The 25,936-nt window shown below is 38.6% G+C and overlaps 1 protein-coding gene across 10 annotated transcripts in view; it reads right to left on the reverse strand.

Moving 5' to 3' along the window:
• The window catches only part of NEK10 (NIMA related kinase 10), a 240,002-nt gene that overhangs the window by 45,687 nt on the left and 168,379 nt on the right, over positions 1 to 25,936 (reverse strand). For 6 of the 10 annotated variants that reach the window (XM_082687000.1, XM_082687001.1, XM_082686998.1 and 3 more), the window contains 5 exons: positions 16,291 to 16,474; positions 16,098 to 16,184; positions 14,586 to 14,640; positions 2,404 to 2,441; positions 2,164 to 2,304 (listed from right to left, as the gene is read on the reverse strand). In XM_082687000.1, the coding sequence (XP_082543126.1) occupies positions 2,164 to 2,304; positions 2,404 to 2,441; positions 14,586 to 14,640; positions 16,098 to 16,184; positions 16,291 to 16,474 (505 nt within the window). The remainder of the gene's footprint in view (positions 1 to 2,163; positions 2,305 to 2,403; positions 2,442 to 14,585; positions 14,641 to 16,097; positions 16,185 to 16,290; positions 16,475 to 25,936) is intronic. The other 4 variants (XM_082687003.1, XM_082687002.1, XM_082687006.1 and 1 more) reach the window with 1 other exon arrangement.

Raw genomic sequence — 25,936 nt, forward strand, 5'->3', positions numbered from 1 at the left:
CGGAGCATATGGAAAATGATGTTTACATTCTAGATATGGTCCTAGGAGCACACCCAGGTTTTGACAAAATTCTTCCCTCCCTGACAGTTTTTTCTGGAACATTTAGACGATACAAGGCTGGGGCTGTTGGTTATATACAATGTTCCTTTCATCCAAGCATGTTCTTATCTACCCAAAAAGGCTAAATCAAATGTTAAATAAATGAAAATACATTAATATAGACTGCTTGTGAAAAAATAAAAAGAAAAAGAACAGAAAAGCTAATCATCCACACATTTCATGCTTTACCTATTTTGAGTAACTAATATTCAAGATATAACTTACAACTGCCCAAACCAATAGTGTCTCATGACACCTTGATCCAAACATGCTTCCCTATTGTTGTAGGGCTCTATTAATGTCACCTCTTCATTTTCTTAGGCTAGAGATAATGGGGTAACAACTGGAATGGAGCATCATTTGCAGACGTGATAAGTCACATCACTGTCAATAACTCAACACTTTAAAAAGTATGACTTCTCTATTAAGCAGAAAAGTAATTTTGCATTAAGATGGAGAAAAATCAAGAGTTCTTTTACTTAAAGTTAGAATAACCCATAGATACCAACCCAAATGCTTTCATATGCACTAATGTGTCTATAACATTAGTAGAAACAGAGTTCTGTGTGGGTGAACTTTAGCATTCACTGACAACACTATAGTATATTCTACAATATCTGTCAGTATACTTTATGATGGTCTAACACACTCTAAGAAATACAATATATTATATGCAAACTGTGCTATAATGCAGTTAGTTTGTTTAAAGGTCAAGAGATCTGACCAATTTCATGGATATAAAATAAGTCTTAAACTGGGCCAATTCAACATGCCCTTTCAGAAACAGAATTCCTATTATGAGTCACAGCAGAACTGTGAATTGCTTACATAAATACATTTTTCTGCTTTGTTATTATAAAATCAATCAACAACAATTTTAGCTTCATGATTATGTTATGTATAAACTTACCTTATGCCAAACAGCATGGTCAGCATGATAGCTATGGACATCTTAATAACAAAACCATCTTTTTTTGCATCTATGCTGATGGTGTAAATGGCCCCAGACTGTCAATAACTCTTCCAAAGCAAATTTAATAAAAGTGAAGACATGGACTAATGTTACAGTAAATCAATTCACATCGCTTATGTTCACCATAGGTGTTAACTCTACAAAAGAATGTGAATTAAGGAAGCCAAAATGAAAACAGCAATGAGCAATATTCCAAATTAATCAAAACAGTAAAGTAGAACTTTATACTAAAGAGGCACATATTCATACGTATGTTAAAAGTATGATGACCATACGTTTTCCCTGAATTGTCCAGGTTTAGCTAACAGTTTAACTATTACTATTGAACTTTGGTCCTCTTTAATAGAAATTTGAAACATCAACTAACACACTCTGTTTTCCCCCAAACCATTACTTTTATGCTTTAAGAATCTCTAATTTCTAAATTATTAGGAAAACAATGTTATATAATATTGTTTTAATCAAATACAAATAGAAGTAACCAAAAAAGACTAGCTATGTCAGAATAAAGGAAATAAAGATAAACTTCACTCCCTTATATCATATAGGTGTAGAGTTTCTAGAAATGTGAATGTAGGGTGCCTGGGTGGCTCAGTTGGTTAAGCATCCAACTCTTGATTTTGGCTCATGCCATGATTTCAGAGTCATGAGACTGAACCCCGCATCGTGCCCTATGCCAGGTGTGGAGCCTGCTTAAGAATCCATCCCCCCTCTGATCCTCCCCACCCTTTTCTCTCTTTCTCTCTCTAAAAAAAAAAATAAAAAGAAATATGAATGTAACACAATTATTATTTTTGTTCATAGGTATACATTTTAAGCACAAATAATTGAACTGGTTAACATCCTCACCAAAACAAAAATGTAAACTTTAGAAAAATAGCCTATACTATTTCAATCAAATTAAGTGAACACAGAAAGCATCTTGATACTATTAAATTGCCAAACTAATAATCGTGGACGAACAAAATGAAATTCTCCTGCCGTTTGTATTAAAATTACCTCCCAAGAATAATTCAGACATTTCAGGCCCAACTGTAATTCTGTATTCACCCATTGTGGGCTTGACATAAACTTGATCTAATAAGTACTACCATGATCTTTGAGATTGCGAAGAATCACAGCGGGAAGGCTATGGGACTGCCACCCCGTCACTAACTCGGCCTCTATCTCCTTAACGTGGGCCCTGAGCATGAGGGGTGGTACTTTCAGAAGCAGGTCAAGAGGCAGCAAAGCTGAAGAAATAAAAGGGGGAAAGATATGAAACTGTAACATAAATCACACTGAATATCAGGGAGGCATGCACAAATTTGTTACTGCTAACACAAAATTACCTGGTCTTGGTCTGGATCCTAATCCACCAGTGAAGTCCCTGAAAACAGAATTAGGGGCTATTAGAAGGGTTTATTCGACTTGGACTTGGTCAACACTGACTGAAAGTCTATACCTTACCATGGTTTATAATACAAAAATAAAAAAAGATTATTTTCCTTCAAGATGCTCTCAGAAGCTTAATAAAGAGGAAAACAAGCCCATTCAAACCCTAGCAGACCTCACATTCTACTGGCACATCGAAGAACCCTGTCTCATCACAGTGATTTATAAGCTCTAAGAATAACTAAGAACCTACATCTTAGTGTCTTAGATTATCTCCTTATACTTAAAATCAAAATGATAAAGTTACATTAAAATAACTACTTGGATAGCTCAGTCAGTTAAGCATCTGACTCTTGATTTTAGCTCAGTTCATGACCCTGGGTCATGAGATTGAGCCCCAAATCAGGCCTCTTGCTCAGCAGGGAGTCTGCCAGACATTCTTTCTCTCCCTCTGCCCTTCTGCCTCACTTCTGGGCATGCCCTCTCTCTTTTTAAAATAAATTAAATCTGTAAAAAATACAAGTGTTTATAATTTCACATGTGGTATTTTTTAATGCTTTGATCCTGTTGTCCTAAAAAAGAAATTTTAACTATTCCTATGAAATAAGATGACTTTTGCATTTAAGAGGATTATATTTTTCCTTGTTTTCAGTGTTATTAACATCGCTCGTTTGCCTTGCCCTGAAATTCAAGACTTCCTGATCATTTTGCATTTTTGGTCTAGTGCCACCCCCTGGAGGTGGCCTTAGAGACCACCAGGGACAGCCATAAATAAACTTTGACCTTGTTTTTTCTGCTGATATCTACAGCTAATTTATTAATAGTTATTTCGGAATGAAATAAGAAACATCTGTGCCCTGACAAGTTATAAGAACTATACCAAATTTAATGTAACAAAATGTAATGCAAAATTTAAGCCCAACAAAAACATATTGAACATCTACTACATTCAAGGCACATGATAGGTATCTGCTGAGTAGGAATGGAGGGAGGCATTTAAATACAAATAAACATGGCTAGTAAATCTCTTACCCCAACATTTTCATTATAAGCACAGAAATCTTGATATGTAAATGTAACACATACCAAAATTATGAAGCAAAACAAAATTGGCTCTCATTTACCCTCCTCCCAGCTGGAGTACAGGAATAATACCAAAGCCGATTGTAAGTTCCTTCCTTTTTCCTTTTTTCTTCTTCACTCCTCCTAACTCCCCACCAAGCCAGCCCTCTCCTGATGCCACTATTGTCTCTGTCCCTTTCTCAGCACAAGTTCTTAAGTCAGTGAAAAGTCAATAGAAACTTGCCAGCCTTATACAGTTAATAACTCTCCCTAGTTCTGGGATAAGGGCATGTTTAAAGAAAGAAAATGGATAAGCCCTGCCCTCAGAAAGGTCAAAGAGGGGCATAATCTCAGTAGTATCCAAATATGGGCAGGGTGCTTCTAGGCTGAGCTGAAGAGCAGAATATCTTTGGACATATGGTATATCACAGCATGCACGAGTAACCCTTCTAGACAGGTGTACCACTGTCCAACAGAAATGCCATGCAAATCACAAATAAAAGTTTAAGTTTTCTGGTAGCCACACTTTCAAAAAGTAGAAATAAAAAGGAGATGTTAATTTTAAGAATATATCCTATTTAACCAAATTTATCTAAAATACTATTTTAGCAGGCACTAACTATAAAAATCTAATGAAATATCTGACATTGTTTATATTTAAATGAATATTAAAATAAAATTTTAAAATTTCATTCCTCAGTCACACTAGCTACATTTCAACTGCTCAAGATCCACATGTGGCCATCGGCCTCCATATTCAACAATGCATGCCAGACTCTTCTTTGGAAGGTCTTGTCATTGTCTTCACAAACATTATGCCTGAGGCTAATACCCATGGCCTGTAGCTGCTAAGCCAGCAATACCTCTTAGACAATCCTTTTTTTTTTTTTCCTAAAGATTTTATTTATTTATTTGACAGAGAGAAATCACAAGTAGACGGAGAGGCAGGCAGAGAGAGAGAAAGGGAAGCAGGCTCCCTGCCGAGCAGAGAGCCCGACGCGGGACTCGATCCCAGGACCCCGGGATCATGACCTGAGCCGAAGGCAGCGGCTTAACCCACTGAGCCACCCAGGCGCCCACCTCTTAGACAATCTTAAATGGTAAAGAAAATGTAACTTGTGGAGATCTTTTATTCCTAAGGTTACGGGTACTTTTGAGAGCTGATAACCACTCACATGCCGAGCTAAGTAGATGACTATTCCAGTTGTCCTGAAGAATCCAAAGCTTCAAACATTTGTACTTATTAAAAAATGGGCCAGTGATATATGTGAAACAGACTATCCTGACATTGCCAAGTTGCTGCCAACTTTGTTACTCCTTAATATAACGCTAAACTCCTGCATAATGAACTTTAGGGGATCTTTAGAATAACCACCACACATTCATTAAAACAATATTTATTAAGGGCCCACTATGTGTAGAAACTGTGCCAGGCAATACAGAAGGAATGGTGAAAAGAAATAGTCCCTCATCTTGAAACTCACAAGCTTGCAGGGGTATAGCAGGAAAACTGTTAATTTCTCTGGAAATTATATCATGGATCACAAGAAAGATTAGTCATCTGAAATTTTCAAATAGAACAGACTCATTGTAGCCAGAAGTGACAAACATTTAACTATAGGATTGTTAGGTCCACAGATGGGCGAAAGATTGAAATTATGCAGAGCCTGAGGGAAGTCTGCCTCTAGACTGAATCGGATTGAATGTTTATGTCCAACAGAACATTATGGCTGCAGAGGATGGTTTCCCTTGATAGTGTAAGTTGGAAAACAGACAAAAATGATTTAACACAAAGAGAACATTCCAGAAATGTTCTTTTCTGGTGAAAAGGCTTAATATAATGAAGCTTGTGTCCTCTGAAACTTTTGAAATGGGAATTGACTAATAGGACTTCAGGCTGATGAAACAGAATTTCAGAGAAACGGAAGGTTACAAAGGATTCTGAAAGGTCATCCCTTCCAACTCTCTTCAGATCTGGGGTAACTTCATCCAGAATTTATAAGACAAAGCAGAAACTGAAGCACTGGTTTGGAATATTAGCCCACAACTTCCACCCCAAAGCAATAACGGGTAAAGTGGAGATTGAAGGTATTAACTTTGAAATTTCTTAAATCCACTTCTCACTGAATGGCTTTGAGTGCAGGGTAAATTACTTGGATAATTACTGTGTCAGAGGAGTCTTAGCCATGAAGGAGATAGAGTTCTAGAATTTTCATTTTGTAAAATCCTTCTGAATATACTTCTGGACCAAGGGAGGTGCATTACATTACTTAATTCAATTGTGAAAGTAGTTAGTACTAGCTGATTTTGATAAAAGGAGAAATATTTAACATTTCAAAATGAGAAAGGTGACTTACAGTATTAAGATAATGCCTTCTGAGGCTACTGTAATCATACCATCTGAACTAACTAGCACTTTACTGCTTAGAAGTCTCAGGTAGCAACACTCATAATGTGTGGAAAAAAACCGGCATTATGTGGGGTTCTCTTGTCCCCTATCTGTGAAGTTAACAGCAGTGATGTCACTACCGGAAAGGACAACAGCGCCCCTGGGGCTCTCCTCTCCTACTCCAAGAACTGCTAGAAGCAAACAAGCAATTAGCCACAAAAGTTTAGAACTAGCACAGAAAAGGAATAAAGTGGTCTTATTGATAATTCATTGTTTCTGTAAGACAGCTTGATAGGCTAGGTTGATTCTGGCAAGTAGTGATCAAACAGTATTTATTTAAGTAAAACTGGATATGGATTATGAAAAGGGGGAGTAGAGAATACCCACAAGTCAAAATAAGCAAGACTTCAGCTAAAAGGAGGCAAGACCAATAGGCCCTGAGGTTACACTAGGTCATTCTAGTCACATATATAATGCTGGATGGTCTAAAATGTCCAGTTGTCTTTGATGTAACTCCAAGACTAGAGTCAATTCACATGCTTGAATATGATTATGCATACCCTGATTTATCAAAGAAGTTGCGAGCCACAGGCATCTCCCAAACCGCAAACATTCGATGTCTCAGACCAACCTGCCAACGATACCCTGTTGCCTTGGCAACAGAATGCAAGCAGGCATGGAGAAATCTTGTTGCCTAAGCAACAGAATCTTAAAAGGCAGGGGGGGTGCTTACAGCAAAGGCTCCTAGGTTCTAATCTGTAAGTGGGATTTTAGTCCTCTTCTAATGAAAGGTATAGAATATATGGGTATAGAATATTTAACATTTCAAAATGAGAAAGGTGACTTACAGTATTAAGATAATGCCTTCTGAGGCTACTGTAATCATACCATCTGAACTAACTAGCACTTTACTGCTTAGAAGTCTCAGGTAGCAACACGCATAATGTGTGGAAAAAAACCGGCATTATGTGGGGTTCTCTTGTCCCCTATCTGTGAAGTTAACAGCAGTGATGTCACTACCGGAAAGGACAACAGCGCCCCTGGGGCTCTCCTCTCCTACTCCAAGAACTGCTAGAAGCAAACAAGCAATTAGCCACAAAAGTTAATTACCATCTGTTAATTAACGAGTATTTGTGGTCCGGCACCTGTGTGCAATACATTGCATTCTGAGAAATGCAAAGACGGCCCAGGCATTGCCTAGTATGTGACAGTATGCAATAATAAATATTAATTGAATGAATGAATGAATATTCTTAAGAAAGGCATAATACAATGGCCAAAGCTTACTAGGAGTGAATGCACGTAATAGTTCAATAGGTTGAAGCCCGTGTGTGCATTATCAAGTTCCACTATACAGGATAATTTATTTGTAAATTGAAATAAAATGTTATATTTCATCGGTGAGAACTATCTACCTATGTACTGACACTTTAAAATCCAGATAAGAAACTGATGAAAGTCAAACCCATTCTTAATTCTTTCCTAACAAGTAGTAATGGAGGCAAAATTTAGATTATTTAAGTTAGAAATTTCAAATAGATTAATGTTAGAAATTTCAAAGGCAGTCTTAATTATTGATTTTGGGGCTTTTCCTTGACACAGACATTAATTAAACAAGCTCTGACTAACTCTGTCAGTGTTCAAAAAATATCAAATAAACAGTAATAATAAAGATATTTATTTAATATGATTACTTCAAAAGAGAGATTTTGTGACAGATGGCTATGAAAAGTAAATTCTACTTTCTTACTCCTTATGATTTCAGAGATGTACACATCAAAATAAAAGATGATTTCCTCAAATACTATCATGCACTTCAACCTTTCTCAATGTGTGAGTAGGGTTCAAATCTCTAAAACTGGGATTGTAAAAATGGTATACAACCACTCTGGAAAACAGTTTGGCAGTTTTTTAAAAAGTTAAGCATACACCTACCATATGTTCCAGTAATTTCACTTCTAGGTATTTACCCAAGATTTTTACTTTTTTATTGACTTTTTAAAAAACTTATTCATCTGAGAGAGAGAGAACATGAGCAGGAGGGGAAGAAGGAGAGGGAGAGAGAGAATCTCAAGCAGACTCCACACTGAATGTAGAGCCAGATGCAGGGCTCTACCTCAGGACCCTGAGATCATGACCTGAGCCAAAATCAAGAATCAGATGCTTAACCCACTGAGCCCCAAACAGGCTCCCCAATGCAAGATTTTTAAAAGTATGTATCCATACAAAAACACAAATGTTCGTCACAGCTTTATCTGTTATAACCAAGTACTGGCACTCTAATGTCCATTAACAGATGAATAGAAAACAAACCATGATAAATCCATACAATGGACTACTACTTCACAATAAAAAGGAATGAACTATTGATACACTATGAAAACTGGAGGGACAGATCTCCAAATAATCATGCTGCCTAAAAGAAGCCAGACAAATAAGAGTATGTACTATATAATTCCATTTAGATGAAATTCTAAAATGCTGACTAATCTAGAGTGCAACGAGCAGATTAATGAATGCCTGGGGTGGGGGAGTGAGGAGCATAAGGGAAGGTAAAAATGGACACAAGAACACTTGTAGGTGGATATGTTCACCATCTTAATTGTTATTTCACAGAGATATACATATTCAAAGCTTATCATATTACACATTTTAAATATGTGCAGTTTATTTTGTGTGAATTATACCTCTTTGAAACTGTTAAAACAAACTTCTCACATTCTCATTTAAGAAAAGTTGTTCAACTAGACCATCACATGACCTGTGTGCATTCGTTAAAAGCAATATATAAAAAATATACCATTAAGTTCATTTTTATCTGCCTTTCATTATTTACTAGCTGGAACTTCTTGTTCTAGTTATCTCATGGTTCCGCATCTTGAGGAGAACAAACTATTAGACCTTAGTAGAATAGGTCTATTGCAACTAAAGCAGTTATTTGGTGACATTCAAATGGAAAAATGTAAGTGTATGCCAGGTGATGTTTCTGCTAATGATTCTCCAATAACATGCAAAGATGTAAAAAAATGAAGGTGTGAAATCAACTGTCTATTCTAGTAAGTCAAAAGCCTAAAAGCAAATTATACTACGTGAATACACATACAGTATGAATGACCTGTTTATTATTAGGAAATGTAGGTCAACTAGAAGCTCCCCAAGGTCCACTGCTATAGTATAAAAACTGCTCCATCGACCTCTCCAGATTTTCTGGGGAGCCAGGAAAGCATTGGGAATGGTTGCTATATGGATGGCATCCTGATGGGGGAGATTTCATCTGGAGTCTTGGGAATGGGGGTTTGGAGATTCATCTCTGCTTTCTAAATGCCTCCAGTTCCAGACTGAGGAATGGAGTTCTCTCTAATGATCTGGTTGTTTTCAGTTTGGCTTCTAGGACTTTTGGTGACTTGAGGACGGAGGCTTGAGATCTGGGGAGGAGTTTGGCAAGGAAAGGAGCCCAAAAGAATTATTTGTTGATTTCATGTCATTTCTGCTGAGTAATTAATAGATGGAACATAGAACTTCCAATAGTTGAGAACTAGCTCTCTCTTGGTCTTATGATTAATTATAGTCCTGAAAAGCATTTCATCATCTGGTGATGACCTGGATCACCAGGGTGCCTTCCAGTTCTAATGGGATGTTTCCTCTCATCAGCCTTGATACCAGTATCTCTCTAAGGAGGGCAGAAGCTGCCCTGCCTAGTTCCATTTGCCTAGTTCCATTTGCAAGTCTATGGTGAGTTATTAGGGAGGTAACTTGGTTTTTCAGCAGATAATTGGCTTAATTCTGGGCCCTGATATCTGTGTTGACATAAGTTCAAAATTTATTCTTAAGTTTTCTCTTTGAACTAGTTATCCAGGATGAAGTTTGAATTCTAAGCTCTAATAGACATGCTCAGGTCAAACATGCACTTACCTGTGGTTTTTTCTAAATGAGACCGATTCTCTTTTTTAAAGAGCCAGTAAGGCTTCCCAAGAAGGAGAGCTGCTCCGGGTCTCATTTTAACTGGTCTACCATTTCATATGTGGCATAGAAGAGCCAAAAAATCTCTACGGCTTGATTTTCTATGTATCTTTATTCTATTTTGAAGCTTTGCTACCTTGTTTTAGATTCTAACTTCTTATTTAACATCTAAATATTTTCTATTATGTCACTTTGTTATTTTCTTTTATATCATAACATCTAATTTAGCTTCTAAATATTTTCTAGTACGCAGTGTGGCTATCTTCTTTTAGATTCTAACTTCTCACTTAGCTTCTAAATATTCTGCAGGATGGCTTCTTATTGGTATAAACCAAGAAACCCAGAAAAATCCTAAACAAGTTAGATTGCAAATAACTCAAGCTTTATTTAATGTCTTTTAATTTAAAGAATCATAAGTACATTTTAGAGTTGTCTCTTTTCAATTTAGAGAAGCTCTGGGGATTGCTTGGAAGGAAATCAAAAGTCATTAATCTTCTTTCCTCTCATTTGGCATGAATCATAGGCTGTCTTTTGTCATTTCTTCTCTTCTGAAGTCTGCCCTTGTCTCCCTGTTACACTCTGAGTTCCTTGAGGGAAGAGAGCTTGTCTTAAAACAAACCGAGTTCCCTGATGGCATGTCACACTCTACCACACACAGTACAGTTTTCAAATATGATTTTAGCTTCAGTCCTATTCACTGATGTGACTTCTGATCCAACAATCTCAACATTTGGGTTATTTCCCATTTTCCACCTGCTGGACGTGGTCATTAGCCACAATTCAAAGGGGTTAATGTAATTACACTCTGTAATATCCCCTTTTTCAATGAGCTTCAGTTTGAACTTCTCCTTTCTGTTGATTCTGGTTCACCCAACTAGCTATAAAATGTTAAGATGATGACTAGCTTTTAAAAACCATCTCAAGGGGCGCCTGGATGCCTCAGTGGGTTAAGCCTCTAACTTCGGCTCAGGTCATGATCTCAGGGTCCTGGGATAGAGCCCCACCTCAGGCTCTCTGCTCAGCGGGGAGCCTGCTTCCCTCTCTCTGCCTGCCTCTCTGCCTACTTGTGAACTCTGTCTGTCAAATAAATAAATAAAATCTTAAAAAAAAAACATATCAAACTCTAGAACATGTAATAAATATGTTTCTTTTGTTTTTGAAGGTCTGGACTTCAACTGAATTTGTGCAAATAACACAATTCCATGAGTCCTTTGAGAAAAAAAAAAAGACTAGAATTATTTAACAATTTCAAGATGCATAAATTTATCTGATTGGAAATTCCCATTTTAACATAAAATTCTTTTAACTGGGGAGTAAAACCCATATGTCACAATGTATTTTTGCACTAAAATACTTGTTTTGCACTTCTTCTATACATTTAAGCAATTTCATATCAATGAATAAATTATCCAATAATGGAAAAAAAAGTCTTCTGATCATGTTCTTAGAAATATAAATAATCACAAAATTGGGAATTGCTACATTCCCGAGGGCGCTTGCTAAGTATTTTGCAGGAAAACATGTGGAACATTTTCCTATGCAAACGCTGTTCCCAAGCAGTTGGAAAGATTTCCAGATCAGCTCACAAAAATCTATTCAACTTGCAATGTGGTTAAGACAGAAGCTCTGATGCCAGAGTTGAAGAAAACAAACTGACTCCATGCTACCAGGCGTTCAGATCCCCAGCTCCATAGCCATGTCTCCCGAACTTGCCTCCCCCCTTGCTGGGCCAAACGAGCAAGAGCTCCCATGGCTCCAGGCTCCTGTGTGGGGCTTCCACATCTGTGGAACGTAGGGGTAGAGGTGGTGACTTAAGGACAAGATGACAGAAGGTAGGCTATGGGAGGGAACTGCAAGCCCGGGAAATTCCTTAGGTGATCTTACCATTCAAGTCCCAAGTCTTCCAGATCCCCCATTCTCTTTCTCCATTCTCCTTTGGGTTTGGGACTGTTTCTCTTTCCCCTGCTCTCTCCATTACTTCTAACCACCACTCCTCTGCACACTGGCCCACTAAAAAATGTGTAGGCTTTCCTCAATTATGCTTCTGGTATTTTAAGCACTCGGATCAGTTTTCCTTTGGCTTTTGTTACTAGCAACACTGGAAATGAGTTAGGACATGGAAAAGTTTCACGCTAACCATTCCTGAACATTACGTGAAAAAAAAAAAAAAATCAGTAATCAATGGTATTATATCTTTGACTAAACAAAAATGATTTTCTTTCTTTTTTTATTTTTTATAAACATATATTTTTATCCCCAGGGGTACAGGTCTGTGAATCGCCAGGTTTACACACTTCACAGCACTCACCAAAGCACATACCCTCCCCAATGTCTATAACCCCACCCCCCTTCTCCCAACCCCCCTCCCCCCAGCAACCCTCAGTTTGTTTTGTGAGATTAAGAGTCACTTATGGTTTGTCTCCCTCCCAATCCCATCTTGTTTCATTGATTCTTCTCCTACCCACTTAAGCCCCCCATGTTGCATCACCACTTCCTCATATCAGGGAGATCATATGATAGTTGTCTTTCTCTGCTTGACTTACTTCGCTAAGCATGATATGCTCTAGTTCCATCCATGTTGTTGCAAATGGCAAGATTTCATTTGTTTTGAAATCTTGGCTGCATAGTATTCCATTGTGTATATATACCACATTTTCTTGATCCATTCATCTGTTGATGGACATCTAGATTCTTTCCATAGTTTGGCTATTGTGGACATTGCTGCTATAAACATTCGGGTGCACATGCCCCTTCGGATCACTATGTTTGTATCTTTAAGGTAAATACCCAGGTTCCTCAAAATGTTGAAAATAGAACTGCCCTATGACCCAGCAATTGCACTACTCGGTATTTACAAAAATGATTTTCTATAGGAACTCTCCTTTGCCACCCAACTGAACCCCTCAGGATTTTGCTAAGTAGGTTCTTCATTCTGAATTCTTCTTCCCAGCAGCACCCTTGAGCCCAGAAGCAGAAAAGAGTTCCATTCTGGCTGCCTAGCATCTAGAACCTGCTCCCTCCAACAAAGACCCCTCATGGAAGTAGATCCAGGAGCTCAGCCCTCCCCGCAGCAGTGAATAGAGTGTTAATTCAAACCAGGCCCCCCTGACTCTCTCACACAGGACACCGGATCCTGAGAAAGGTGACACATGGACGGAACAAACAGACTGGGAGCTTCTTTGTCCCAACACCAGGGCCTTTCTGAGCCTGTGTCTCCTCTACAGATTGCAGCGGCTCACCTGACTTTCATTCCTTCTTAAGTTTGATTCCCTGGTTCCTCATTATGTGGGCCCCCAAAGCCTTTGAATGAACCTCCCTGTTGCACAAGTCAATCAGAATCATGTTCCTTTGCCTGGTCCAGAAAGCCCAACTGCTGAAGCATAGCATGGCCTTAGCCTTTTGTCCCATGGCATGTAGCCACGCCCCCGACCAAGGTCACCCGCAGCTTCAATGCATTCCAGCCTCAACCAGCACCTTCATCTCAGAGCTGTCTCCGCTCAGGTGTCTGCCCATTTTTATACCGGTTCTTCTTCACTTCACCCTCCTCAAATCTAGACCATCCTCACAGCAGTTAACGTCATCTAATGACCAGAAACCACCAAGTATTATCTTTTCTAACCCTCTTCTCTGCTTTTCTAGCTTAATTTTATCTTTGCCTCCCTTTCTTCAGACACAGAGAAAGGGCTGTCACTTCCTCTTTCCCAGACCTGCTCTCTGGGCTCCACTACTCTGTGCCAGTGTTCCAACAATTTCTTTCCCTCTTTATCTCTCCTCTCCACTGGCTGCCTCTTCTGAGTCCCAGCCACCCTGCGGTCATCCTGAGTCTAAGAAGGTCCTTTTCCATCAAAAATCGCTTGCCAGCTAACTGGTCAGCTCACTGGTAGCTTCCTTCCCATCTCTGCTTTTGCAACTTCTGAAAGCACCACGATCGAGCTTCCACTCCTGTCCACCTCACCAGTGTCGCGGAAATCACCCTCATGAACGTCATCAGGGACTTTCAAAAGGCCCGACTTAATAGTTTCATTTTAGTCTTTTGTCCAAGAGATAACTGTTGGAGAAATTGATGGTGGTCCTAAAAGAGTTCTTTTTACTTTTAAAATAGAATCCCCCAAACATATTTATCCTCCCTTTCAGCTAGATGTGTTCATATAATTAAGTTCTGGCCAATGGTATGTGAGCAGAAGGGATGAGCACAATGCCTGAGTCATGTCCTTAAAAGGAAGGGGCACGTCTCCATGTGCTCCTTCTACTTCCTGCTGGCTGGGATATGGAGGTGATGGGGTCCACGTTTGCCACATTTGCCATGAGGATGACTTTCATTCCTTCCTAAGTTTGATTCCCTGGTTCCTCATTATGTGGGCCCCCAAAGCCTTTGAATGAATCTCCCTGTTGCACAAGTCAATCAGGGATTGACAATTGGGATTGTGGAAAAACAAGATATAAGGAGCCAGGGCTCCAGATGGCCTCATAATGCATAACTAACTACTTCTCTGGTCCAGCCCTGAGCTCCATTAGGCTAATGGCTTAGCTAAGATCACAAAGCTAGATTAAACCCAGGTCCAAGCTTAGTACACTTTCCAGTACACTCCTGGTATAATGCAATCTGTGCTGGGAGGGTGGGTCTATCAGCCTCTACCACCCATGTCCATGGTGACTTCTGGCTACGAGGTTTTGGTTTAGCCACGAATAATGGCTCTGCAGACTTCTGGGAACTCAATATGTACACACCTTGTTTGGGATTGTCTTTCTCCTCCTGAGGCACTAAAACTTCTCTTTAAAATGCCTGAAATAAGAACATAAAAATAGCTTTACATTTTCCCTGTGCAAATCTTTTATTTATTTATCTATTTATTCATTTAAAAAAGCTGCATTCTATTATGTGAGCAGTATTTAGCATACTCTAAAGACGGTCTTCATTTATAAAAGTATCAGTTAAAATAGAAAGCTTCAAATTACTATTTACTGGACAGGATTGTTTAAGGTCCTTTTTCCAAAGGAAACTCTGTTATTAATAGCTAATAAAATACAATAAAATATCTATCTCATAATTATCCTAAGGGCCTTGACAAGATAAGTATAAGTTACCACATGCAAGTTTAAGGGTTCAACTTTTCCTTCCTCGCTTTCCCACTGACCTTCCTCACCACTGTTACCCCGAACATACAAAGCTGAATTAATCTCAAAACAGCCAGTAATTAGCTGCTTGTAGAATCTGCTACATATGAATATTTTTTCCTGTATAGCTTTCATGTTTTCCTAATCACCAATCAAGACATTTTTATCTAGCAAGCAGGAATTTGTGGGAAAATAGATCAATGATGGAAACAGATTATCCCAGAAAATCTGAAACATCTAGTCACTATTTTACGGACAGTTAAGTTTGGAAAGGAACAAAAAATGAAGCAAATGAAGCAACTCCTTAGGGTTTTACTTAGGTCCTTGGGGAGACTATTTTAAACTTTCTTTTATGAGATTTTCATAGTATAGTCATTAATGAGAGGAAATCGTTTATACTAACTTTATTTCAGAGTATTTCTACCTATCTAATTAATGTGCCTTCAACCTACTCTTTTAAATGGATTATTCTTATCTAACCATATTCCATTTTAACCTTTCTTTTCTTTCAGTTGCAGATTTGAACAAATTGAATCCTATCTTTCCTTATAATCTTTACATTTTTCCAAATATATCTTTTCTTTTTCATACCTCATACCCCAGACTATTTACTTTCCTGTTTTAAATCAAGAGTCAGAATTCACGTATGGACTGAATTTACACATTCCATTTTTTCATAGTAATAAACAACTAAAATATTTATTTTACTTTAGTGTTTGAAATATATCTCTTCATAATGGAAATAAAATTGTACAAAACGTAGTCTACGCCCGGACTAATTTCTTCTCCAGGTCTCTAATCCCTATAGACTAGATTCATAAGAAGTCACTTCCATTATTCTTGTGGTTATTTAGTGTGTCTCCAAATTAGTTATCTCCACTCGCCAGTTGGAATCTGGGTTTGCTAGTAGAAATAATGAAACTATTCACTTGACAGCTGAGGCAACAGAAGACCGCAGTGCCAGCTGGCCTCTGGACCCATCACAGAGCTAGACCAACCTGTCCTAATTAGCGCCGCACCTGGAGAACAAACTTCTGCCTATGTACATGACGGCATTTACTCAACTACCAAGTGTGATTCCCAAACCATGACCTACCGGATCCCCGCGGGCCAGCAAAAACTTACTGAATGTAGATTCTTTTAAAGGGCTTGAACTGGAGCTGCTGGAGTTGTCCGAAATGTCCAGTTCATCATCTAGCTCTGAGTACATATCTGCACGTGAATCAAAGAATAACAGAATAAAATGAAAAGCAAATGAGCCTCGAAAGAGACCGAAGTCAAGAGCTCATATCTGCTGTCCCCATTTCACTAGCAATACCTTTCTCGATATTTTCCAAGTTGAAGTTCTCCTCCGACAGGATTTCATCACAGGCCCTGTCTTCCTCCTTACTGCCGGGGACCTGGAAGCCCTCGGGGGGCAGGTCTGCGCTCTCTGAGAGTTCGCTTTTCAGGCTGGCGGCCCCACTGCTGCTGCTGCTCAGGCTTGCCTTCTCGAAGGTCTCCTGCAAGACAGATCCAGCTTAGGGTCGCCTTTCCTTCCTTCCTTCTGCAGGACCCAAAGTTTGTCAGTGCGGATAGGAAAATGCTGGCTGCCTTCTGATAAATGTTTGTGCTCAAGTGCCAGTAACATTGTAGCCACACGCCAGGGGTAGAGCTCCTTCAGTCTAGGACTAAGAAGAAAGTGTAGCTGCACCACTGGACAAACAAGAATGGATATGCCAAGATGCTCAGTGACAGAGGTCTGTACAGTCTGGCAGAAGAAAGTGCGGCACTAAGGAAAAGATAGGTACCAATGAAGCCGAAATTACTTTCCTTTAAGTTATCTTAATAATATTTGTTCTGTCTCAGGCGCCTGGGTGGCTCAGTTGGTTGAATGTCTGACACTTGATTTCTGCCCAGGTCATGATCTGAGGGTCGTGGGATGGAGCCCCACACTGGACCCTAATGCTAGGCATGGAACCTGCTTAAGATTCTCTCTCTCTATCTACCCCTTCCCCCACCCCACTCTCTCTCTCTAAAAACAAAACAAAACAAAATAAAATAAAATAATAGTAATAATAATAATAATACTCTTTTCTCTCTAAATCATGGGGATAAAAGGTACAGCATAAGGAGTATAGTCAGTGGCATTGTGAGAGCACTGTATCATGACAGACAGTAGGTACACTTGTAGTGAACAAAGCGTAAGGTATAGAATTATGGAATTACTATGTTGTACACCTGAAACTAATGGAACATTGTATGTCAATTATACTTCAATATTAAGAAAAAAAAACCCACTATCAAATCTCAAAACCACAATGGGTAAGTAGGGCTTAGTTTCTTCAAATCTCAGGGAACTTAATGGCGGACACAGCCAGGCCATGGAGGCAGAGAGGTGCGGTCCCCTGAAACATGAAGAGCTGGGCAGAGGCTCCAATGATGACCAATGCACGCAAGAGACACAGGTCCATGGTTTATTGTTTTGTTTTCAGATACTTTTTTCCAAAATGAAAGTGACACCCACAGCTACCGGGTGAGGTTCCTAAAAACTCCATAGTGATGGAATTTAAGGTGAAGCAAACCTAAGACGTTATGAGTGACTAGACTTAGAAGTCAGCCTCTGAAAGCTTTCACGTGTTTCTGTTCACTAAACAAGACAAAAAATGAAACAAATATCAAAGAAATGTTGTGCCATGCAAACTGTTCGACAAATTTTTGCTTGTTATCTCTGTTTCCTGAGAATTTTTTCATTGCTCTTTCCTCAAGCTTTCACCAAGAGGCTTGGAGATAGTTCTCATTTTGTTGAAGCCAACATGCAGTTCACGGAGCACTTTAATTTTTTTTGGCTAGTCCTCCATCCCACGTCTTCGTCTTTCGTGACTCAGCATTGTTCATGCCTGCCTTTTGGATCTACTCTGGTCTGAGAACTTAGACCCAAAATGGAAAATGCTTCGGACACTCTTTGGCATTGCTGAATGTGCGATTCTCTCACATTTTTCCCATGCTTAAGGCTCATAAGGGGCTTCCAAAGTCAGCCGCAGCTCTGCCCAAGCTCAGCCCCTGACACCAAATCCAGGAGGCTCCTTCTGAGACTCAAAACTTTCCTGCCAAACTCCCTCAACTCCTTCCATGCTTTCCTCCTTTTTCTGTCCCAATCCACAAATCCTTTTTCTTCCAACATCCTCAACTAAAGTCAGAAATGTACATAGAAATAAATGTAGGGTTTTTTTCCTCCTATGGCTTTTTTTTTTTTTTTAAGAGTTTACTTATTTATTGGGAGAGAGACAGAGAGTAAGAAAGAGATCATGAGAAGGGGGAGGATCAGAGGGAGAAGCAGACTCCGTGCTGAGTAGGGAGCCCGATGCTGGACTTGATCTTGGGACTCCAGGTTCATGACCTGAGTTGAAGGCAGTTGCTCAACCAAATGAGCCATCCAGGTGCCCCTCCTCCTATGACTTTTTTATCCAAAATTAATCATCCACTGCCCTATTCTAAAGGCCATAACTAGATTTACAACTTTGGAGGGACTATACACTCAAGATGTGTCAATGTTATCAACGTTTTAAAAAAGATAAAGAGAGAGAGATCATTTGGGAGTTGACAAAACTTTATTGCACTGAAGCAACTGGATGCCAGAATCCATATATCTCTAAAACTTGCAAAACTGTAGCAAACGCTTTGTTTCTTTTTAGGACAGACACGGATAATACATTTCTCTTTGGACAAATGAATAGTGAGGAGAAGCTGTGAGTCCTGATGCAGGCATTCCAGTCTTGAGGACCTTTGACTTGCAACCAATAATCAAGACCCATTTGGGCTGCAGGTGAAGTCATTTGCAATCATCAAAATTGCATCCATAAATAATTGGGTGTTTGCTTAGCATCTAATAAAGGATTATTTACATTCTGAGAGAGATGCTTTTTCAAACTCTGTAAGCATGGAAGATATGATATAGTAATGTAGAATGTATAGCTATTGAAGTTTTTTTTTTTTAACCCTCTGTAGGCTCTTATAGCAGTTTTTGCATCAAAAAAAATCGATAGAGTTCTTGACCTTGACATAAATGATATGCCACTGTAGACACATTTTCCTGAATACGATTTCCAGAGTTTTTCCTTGTGGATATTTGAGTACCCAACTTATTACCAACTCTTCCCTTGAACAACTGGGGCGATTTTAGTCTCTTTTAGATCCCCCCATGCTTTGGATAATGTTTTGTACATAGCAATTGTTTAATAACTAGTTGCTGTATTGAGATTAAAGGGAGAAAAGGGCCAGGAAAACACGTGAATTCCCCTATATGGTGAGTAGGTTTTGTAGCTTCTGGGTTTTTTGTTTGTTTGTTTTGTTTTTATCTTGCCTGTTTATCCAGAATCCTACATTGTGATTTTTCTCTAAGAGCTGAAGAGAATATCTGGTAACACACCAATAAGTAGGAGTGAATGTCTCCCTTCCTTTTTCCCCTTTGCTCTTACAAAAAGTTATAAAACTCCACTCATCTGGAGTGCAATAAAGTTTTGTCAACTCCCTGTAGCCCAGTAGGCATTGGCCAAAGTCAGAGATGGTTACATGCTTTTAGCCTGAGGGTTGAGGCCATTAAGGTATTTTCAAAAGTTGCCTCCAGCAAGTACATACACCTGTTAAAGGGAGTTGGGGGTGGAATGTGTGTGCAGCATTGGGGGATGCAATTTGGCTGCTGTCATCTTTTTTACTTTCTAATTACTTAAGATTTTTCTAGGAATAGGAGATGGAGTTAACTATATATATTTTAACTATATATATATATTTTTGGCATCTATATAGCTCCTAGGAACGGATGGACACATTCTGTGCATCAATATGGCAGCAAGAAGAAGACAATGCAAATCGGACAATAAAATTATCACTGGTATGGAAATCATCACCGTTACAGGAGACACTTCCTGTCACAGTGCTGTTATAGGCACAATTATGTTTAGCTCGGTTTTGCTCATTATAATGTAATTTTTTATGTGTGCAGCAGATTATAATACATTTTCAGTTGAATAGCAATTCTAACAGTAACAGACTGACATTGCCTAAATTAACTGCAACAGTAGGGAAAGAATTAAGAGAGTCTATTTTATTAAAAATAGTGCAAATTTTTTAAATTGCCCAGAATGTTTTATCAGGAAAGACAGAGAGAGCGAGAGAGAGGGAAAAAAATGTGAGAAATAAACATAAAGCACGACACTAACTATATCCTGTAGATGCCTTACTTTAGAACCATAAAGAAGTCACCATTTCTTTTGTTCTAAAATAGTCATTTATTTCAGCTATGTCTTTGCCTACTGTCTTCTATTTGTTTAGGTAATAACTGTGATCTAAGTTACATAAAGTTAGGGCTACCCAGTGCTTGACAGCAATTCACCTGGCTGAGGTGATTTTTTTTTTTACACTAAAGAAAAACATATTTAATAAAGGGAAAATTTTATGATACAATGACCATAAAAATCGGGAAATAAAGTTGAATATTAAGATAATCTTGTTAGCTAAAATACAAATGAAATGCATCAAATATTAACTATATTTTCTGTGTTGATGAATTATAGACAGTTTTTGATTTATGTATTTTTCTCAATTTCCTAGGGTACTTTTATTTTTTTATTTTTTTTTAATTTTTTATTTTTTATAAACATATATTTTTATCCCCAGGGGTACAGGTCTGTGAATCGCCACGTTTAAACACTTCACAGCACTCACCAAAGCACATACCCTCCCCAATGTCCATAACCCCACCCCCCTTCTCCCAACCCCCCTCCCCCCAGCAACCCACAGTTTGTTTTGTGAGATTAAGAGTCACTTATGGTTTGTCTCCCTCCCAATCCCATCTTGTTTCATTGATTCTTCTCCTACCCACTTAAGCCCCCATGTTGCATCACCACTTCCTCATATCAGGGAGATCATATGATAGTTGTCTTTCTCTGCTTGACTTATTTCGCTAAGCATGATACGCTCTAGTTCCATCCATGTTGTCGCAAAGGGCAAGATTTCATTTCTTTTGACGGCTGCATAGTATTCCATTGTGTATATATACCACATCTTCTTGATCCATTCATCTGTTGATGGACATCTAGATTCTTTCCATAGTTTGGCTATTGTGGACATTGCTGCTATAAACATTCGGGTGCACGTGCCCCTTTGGATCACTACGTTTGTATCTTTAGGGTAAATACCCAGTAATGCAATTGCTGGGTCATAGGGCAGTTTCTATTTTCAACATTTTGAGGAACCTCCATGCTGTATTCCAGAGTGGTTGCACCAGCTTGCATTCCCACCAACAGTGTAGGAGAGTTCCCTTTTCTCCGCATCCTCGCCAGCATCTGTCATTTCGTGACTTGTTGATTTTAGCCATTCTGACTGGTGTGAGGTGATATCTCATTGTGGTTTTGATTTGTATTTCCCTGATGCCGAGTGATATGGAGCACTTTTTCATGTGTCTGTTGGCCATCTGGATGTCTTCTTTGCATAAATGTCTGTTCATGTCCTCTGCCCATTTCTTGATTGGATTATTTGTTCTTTGATGTTGAGTTGGCTAAGTTCTTTATAGATTCTGGACACTAGTCCTTTATCTGATATGTCGTTTGCAAATATCTTCTCCCATTCTGTCAGTTGTCTTTTGATTTTGTTAACTGTTCCTTTGCTGTGCAAAAGCTTTTGATCTTGATGAAATCCCAATAGTTCATTTTTGCCCTTGCTTCCCTTGCCTTTGGCGTTGTTCCTAGGAAGATGTTGCTGCGGCAGAGGTCGAAGAGGTTGCTGCCTGTGTTCTCCTCAAGGATTTTGATGGATTCCTTTCTCACATTGAGGTCCTTCATCCATTTTGAGTCTATTTTCGTGTGTGCTGTAAGGAAATGGTCCAATTTCATTTTTCTGCATGTGGCTGTCCAATTTTCCCAACACCATTTATTGAAGAGGCTGTCTTTTTTTCATTGGACATTCTTTCCTGCTTTGTCGAAGATTAGTTGACCATACAGTTAAGGGTCTATTTCTGGGCTCTCTATTCTGTTCCATTGATCTATGTGTCTGTTTTTGTGCCAGTACCATGCTGTCTTGATGATGACAGCTTTGTAATAGAGCTTGAAGTCCGGAATTGTGATGCCACCAACGTTGGCTTTCTTTTTCAATATCCCTTAGGCTATTCGAGGTCTTTTCTGGCTCCATATAAATTTTAGAATTATTTGTTCCATTTCTTTGAAAAAGATGGATGGTACTTTGATAGGAATTGCATTAAATGTGTAGATTGCTTTAGGTAGCATAGACATTTTCACAATATTTATTCTTCCAATCCAGAAGCAAGGAACATTTTCCCATTTCTTTGTGTCTTCCTCAATTTCTTTCATGAGTACTTTATAGTTTTCTGAGTATAGATTCTGTGCCTCTTTGGTTAGGTGTATTCCTAGGTATCTTATGGTTTTGGGTGCAATTGTAAATGGGATTGACTCCTTAATTTCTCTTTCTTCTGTCTTGTTGTTGGTGTAGAGAAATGCAACTGATTTCTGTGCATTGATTTTATATCCTAACACTTTACTGAATTCCTGTATAAGTTCTAGCAGTTTTGGAGTGAAGTCTTTTGGGTTTTCCACATATGGTATCTGCGAAGAGTGATAGTTGACTTCTTCTGTGCCGATTTGGATGTCTTTAATTTCCTTTTGTTGTCTGATTGCTGAGGCTAGGACTTCTAGTACTATGTTGAATAGCAGTGGTGATAATGAACATCCCTGCCGTGTTCCTGTCCTTAGCGGAAAAGTTTTCAATTTTTCTCCATTGAGAGTGGTATTGGCGGTGGGTTTTTCATAGATGGCTTTGATGATATTGAGGTATGTGCCCTCTATCTTTACACTTTGAAGAGTTTTGATCAGGTAGGGATGCTGTACTTTGTCAAATGCTTTTTCAGCATCTATTGAGAGTATCATATGGTTCTTGTTCTTTCTTTTATTGATGTGTTGTATCACATTGACTGATTTGCGGATGTTGAAACAACCTTGCAGCCCTGGAATAAACCCCACTTGGTCGTGGTGAATAATCCTTTTAATGTACTGTTGAATCCTATTGGCTAGTATTTTGTTGAGTATTTTCGCATCTGTGTTCATCAAGGATATTGGTCTATAGCTCTCTTTTTTGATGGGATCCTTGTCTGGTTTTGGGATCAAGGTGATGCTGGCCTCATAAAATGAGTTTGGAAGTTTTCCTTCCATTTCTATTTTTTGGAACAGTTTCAGGAGAATAGGAATTAGTTCTTCTTTAAATGTTTGGTAGAATTCCCCCGGGAAGCCGTCTGGCTCTGGGCTTTTGTTTGTTTGGAGATTTTTAATGACTGTTTCAATCTCCTTACTGGTTATGGGTCTGTTCAGGCTTTCTATTTCTTCCTGGCTCAGTTGTGGTAGTTTATATGTTTCTAAGAATGCATCCATTTCTTTCAGATTGTCAAATATATTGACGTAGAGTTGCTCATAGTATGTTCTTATAATAGTTTGTATTTCCTTGGTGTTAGTTGTGATCTCTCCTCTTTCATTCATGATTTTATTTATTTGTGTCCTTTCTCTTTTCTTATTGATGAGTCGGGCCAGGGGTTTATCAATTTTATTAATTCTTTCAAAGAACCAGCTCCTAGTTTTGTTGATTTGTTCTATTGTTTTTTTGGTTTCTATTTCATTGATTTCTGCTCTGATCTTTATGATATCTCTTCTCCTGCTGGGCTTAGGGTTTCTTTCTTGTTTTTTCTCCAGCTCCTTTAGGTGTAGGGTTAGGTTGTGTACCTGAGACCTTTCTTGTTTCTTGAGAAAGGCTTGTACTGGTATATATTTTCCTCTCAGGACTCCCTTTGTTGTGTCCCACAGAGTTTGAACCGTTGTATTTTCATTATCATTTGTTCCCATGATTTTTTTCAATTCTTCTTTAGTTTCCCGGTTGACCCATTCATTCTTTAGAAGGATGCTGTTTAGTCTCCATGTATTTGGGTTCTTTCCAAACTTCCTCTTGTGGTTGAGTTCTAGCTTCAGAGCATTGTGGTCTGAAAAAATGCAGGGAATGATCCCAATCTTTTGATACCAGTTGAGTCCTGATTTAGGACGGAGGATGTGATCTATTCTGGAGAATGTTCCATGTGCACTAGAGAAGGATGTGTATTCTGTTGCTTTGGGATGAAATGTTCTGAATACATCTGTGATGTCCATCTGGTCCAGTGTGTCGTTTAAGGCCTTTATTTCCTTGCTGATCTTTGCTTGGATGATCTGTCCATTTCAGTGAGGGGAGTGTTAAAGTCCCCTACTATTATTGTATTATTGTTGATGTGTTTCTTTGATTTTGTTATTAATTGGCTTATATAGTTGGCTGCTCCCACGTTGGGGGCATAGATATTTAAAATTGTTAGATCTTCTTGTTGGACAGACCCTTTGAGTATGATATAGTGTCCTTCCTCATCTCTTATTAAAATCTTTGGCTTAAAATCTAATTGATCTTATATAAGGATTGCCACTCCTGCTTTCTTCTGATGTCCATTAGCATGGTAAATTCTTTTCCACCACTCACTTTAAATCTGGAGGTGTCTTCGGGCTTAAAATGAGTTTCTTGGAGGCAACATATAGATGGGTTTTGTTTTTTTATACATTCTGATACCCTGTGTCTTTTGATTGGGGCATTTAGCCCAAAACATTCAGGGTAACTATTGAAAGATATGAATTTAGTGCCATTGTATTGCCTGTAAGGTGACTGTTACTGTATATGGTCTCTGTTCCTTGTAGGCTACCACTTGTAGGCTCTCTCTTTGCTTAGAGGACCCCTTTCAATATTTCCTGTAGAGCTGGTTTGCAAATTCTTTCAGTTTTTGTTTGTCCTGGAAGCTTTTAATCACTCCTTCTATTTTCAATGATAGCCTAGCTGGATATAGTATTCTTGGCTGCATGTTTTTCTCGTTTAGTGCTCTGAAAATATCATGCCTGCTCTTTCTGGCCTGCCAGGTCTCTGTGGATAAGTCAGCTGCCAATCTAATATTTTTACCATTGTTGTTTATTTTTACCATTGTTGTTACAGACTTCTTTTCCCAGGCTGCTTTCAGGATTTTCTCTTTGTCACTAAGACTTGAAAATTTTACTATTAGGTGACGGGGTGTGGGCCTATTCTTATTGATTTTCGGGGCATCTCTGAACCTCCTGAATTTTGATGCTCGTTCCCCTTGCCATATTGGGGAAATTCTCCCCAATAATTCTCTCCAGTATACCTTCTGCTCCCCTCTCTCTTTCTCCTTCTTCTGGAATCCCAATTATTCTAATGTTGTTTCGTCTTATGGTGTCACTTATCTCTCGAATTCTCTCCTCGTGGTCCAGTAGCTGCTTGTCCCTCTTTTGCTCAGCTTCTTTATTCTCTGTCATTTGGTCTTCTATATCACTAATTCTTTCTTCTGCCTCATTTATCCTAGAAGTGAGAGCCTCCATTTCTGATTGCACCTCATTAATAGCTTTTTTAATTTCAACTTGGTTAGATTTTAGTTCTTTTATTTCTCCAGAAAGGGCTTTTATATCTCCTGAGAGGGTTTCTATAATATCTTCCATGCCTTTTTTGAGCCCAGCTAGAACCTTGAGAATTGTCATTCTGAACTCTAGATCTGACATATTACCAATGTCTGTATTGATTAGGTCCCTAGCCTTCGGTACTGCCTCTTGTTCTTTGTTTTGTGGTTAATTTTTCCATCTTGTCATTTTGTCCAGATAAGAGTATATGAAGGAGCAAGTAAAATACTAAAAGGGTGGCAACAACCCCTGGAAAATATGCTTTAACCAAATCAGAAGACATCCCAAATCGTGAAGGGGGAGAAAGGGGATAAAAAGAGGTTCAAAAAGAAAGAAAGAAAAAAAAGAAAAATGAATTAAAGAAAACAAATAAAGAAAAATATAAAAATGAAAATATATATATATATATTAGATAAACTAGTTAAAAAAGGTTAAAAAAGAAAAGGGTAAAAGTTA

Source organism: Mustela nivalis, assembly GCF_964662115.1.
Source record: "Mustela nivalis genome assembly, chromosome: 1".
Classification (NCBI taxonomy): domain Eukaryota; kingdom Metazoa; phylum Chordata; class Mammalia; order Carnivora; family Mustelidae; genus Mustela; species Mustela nivalis.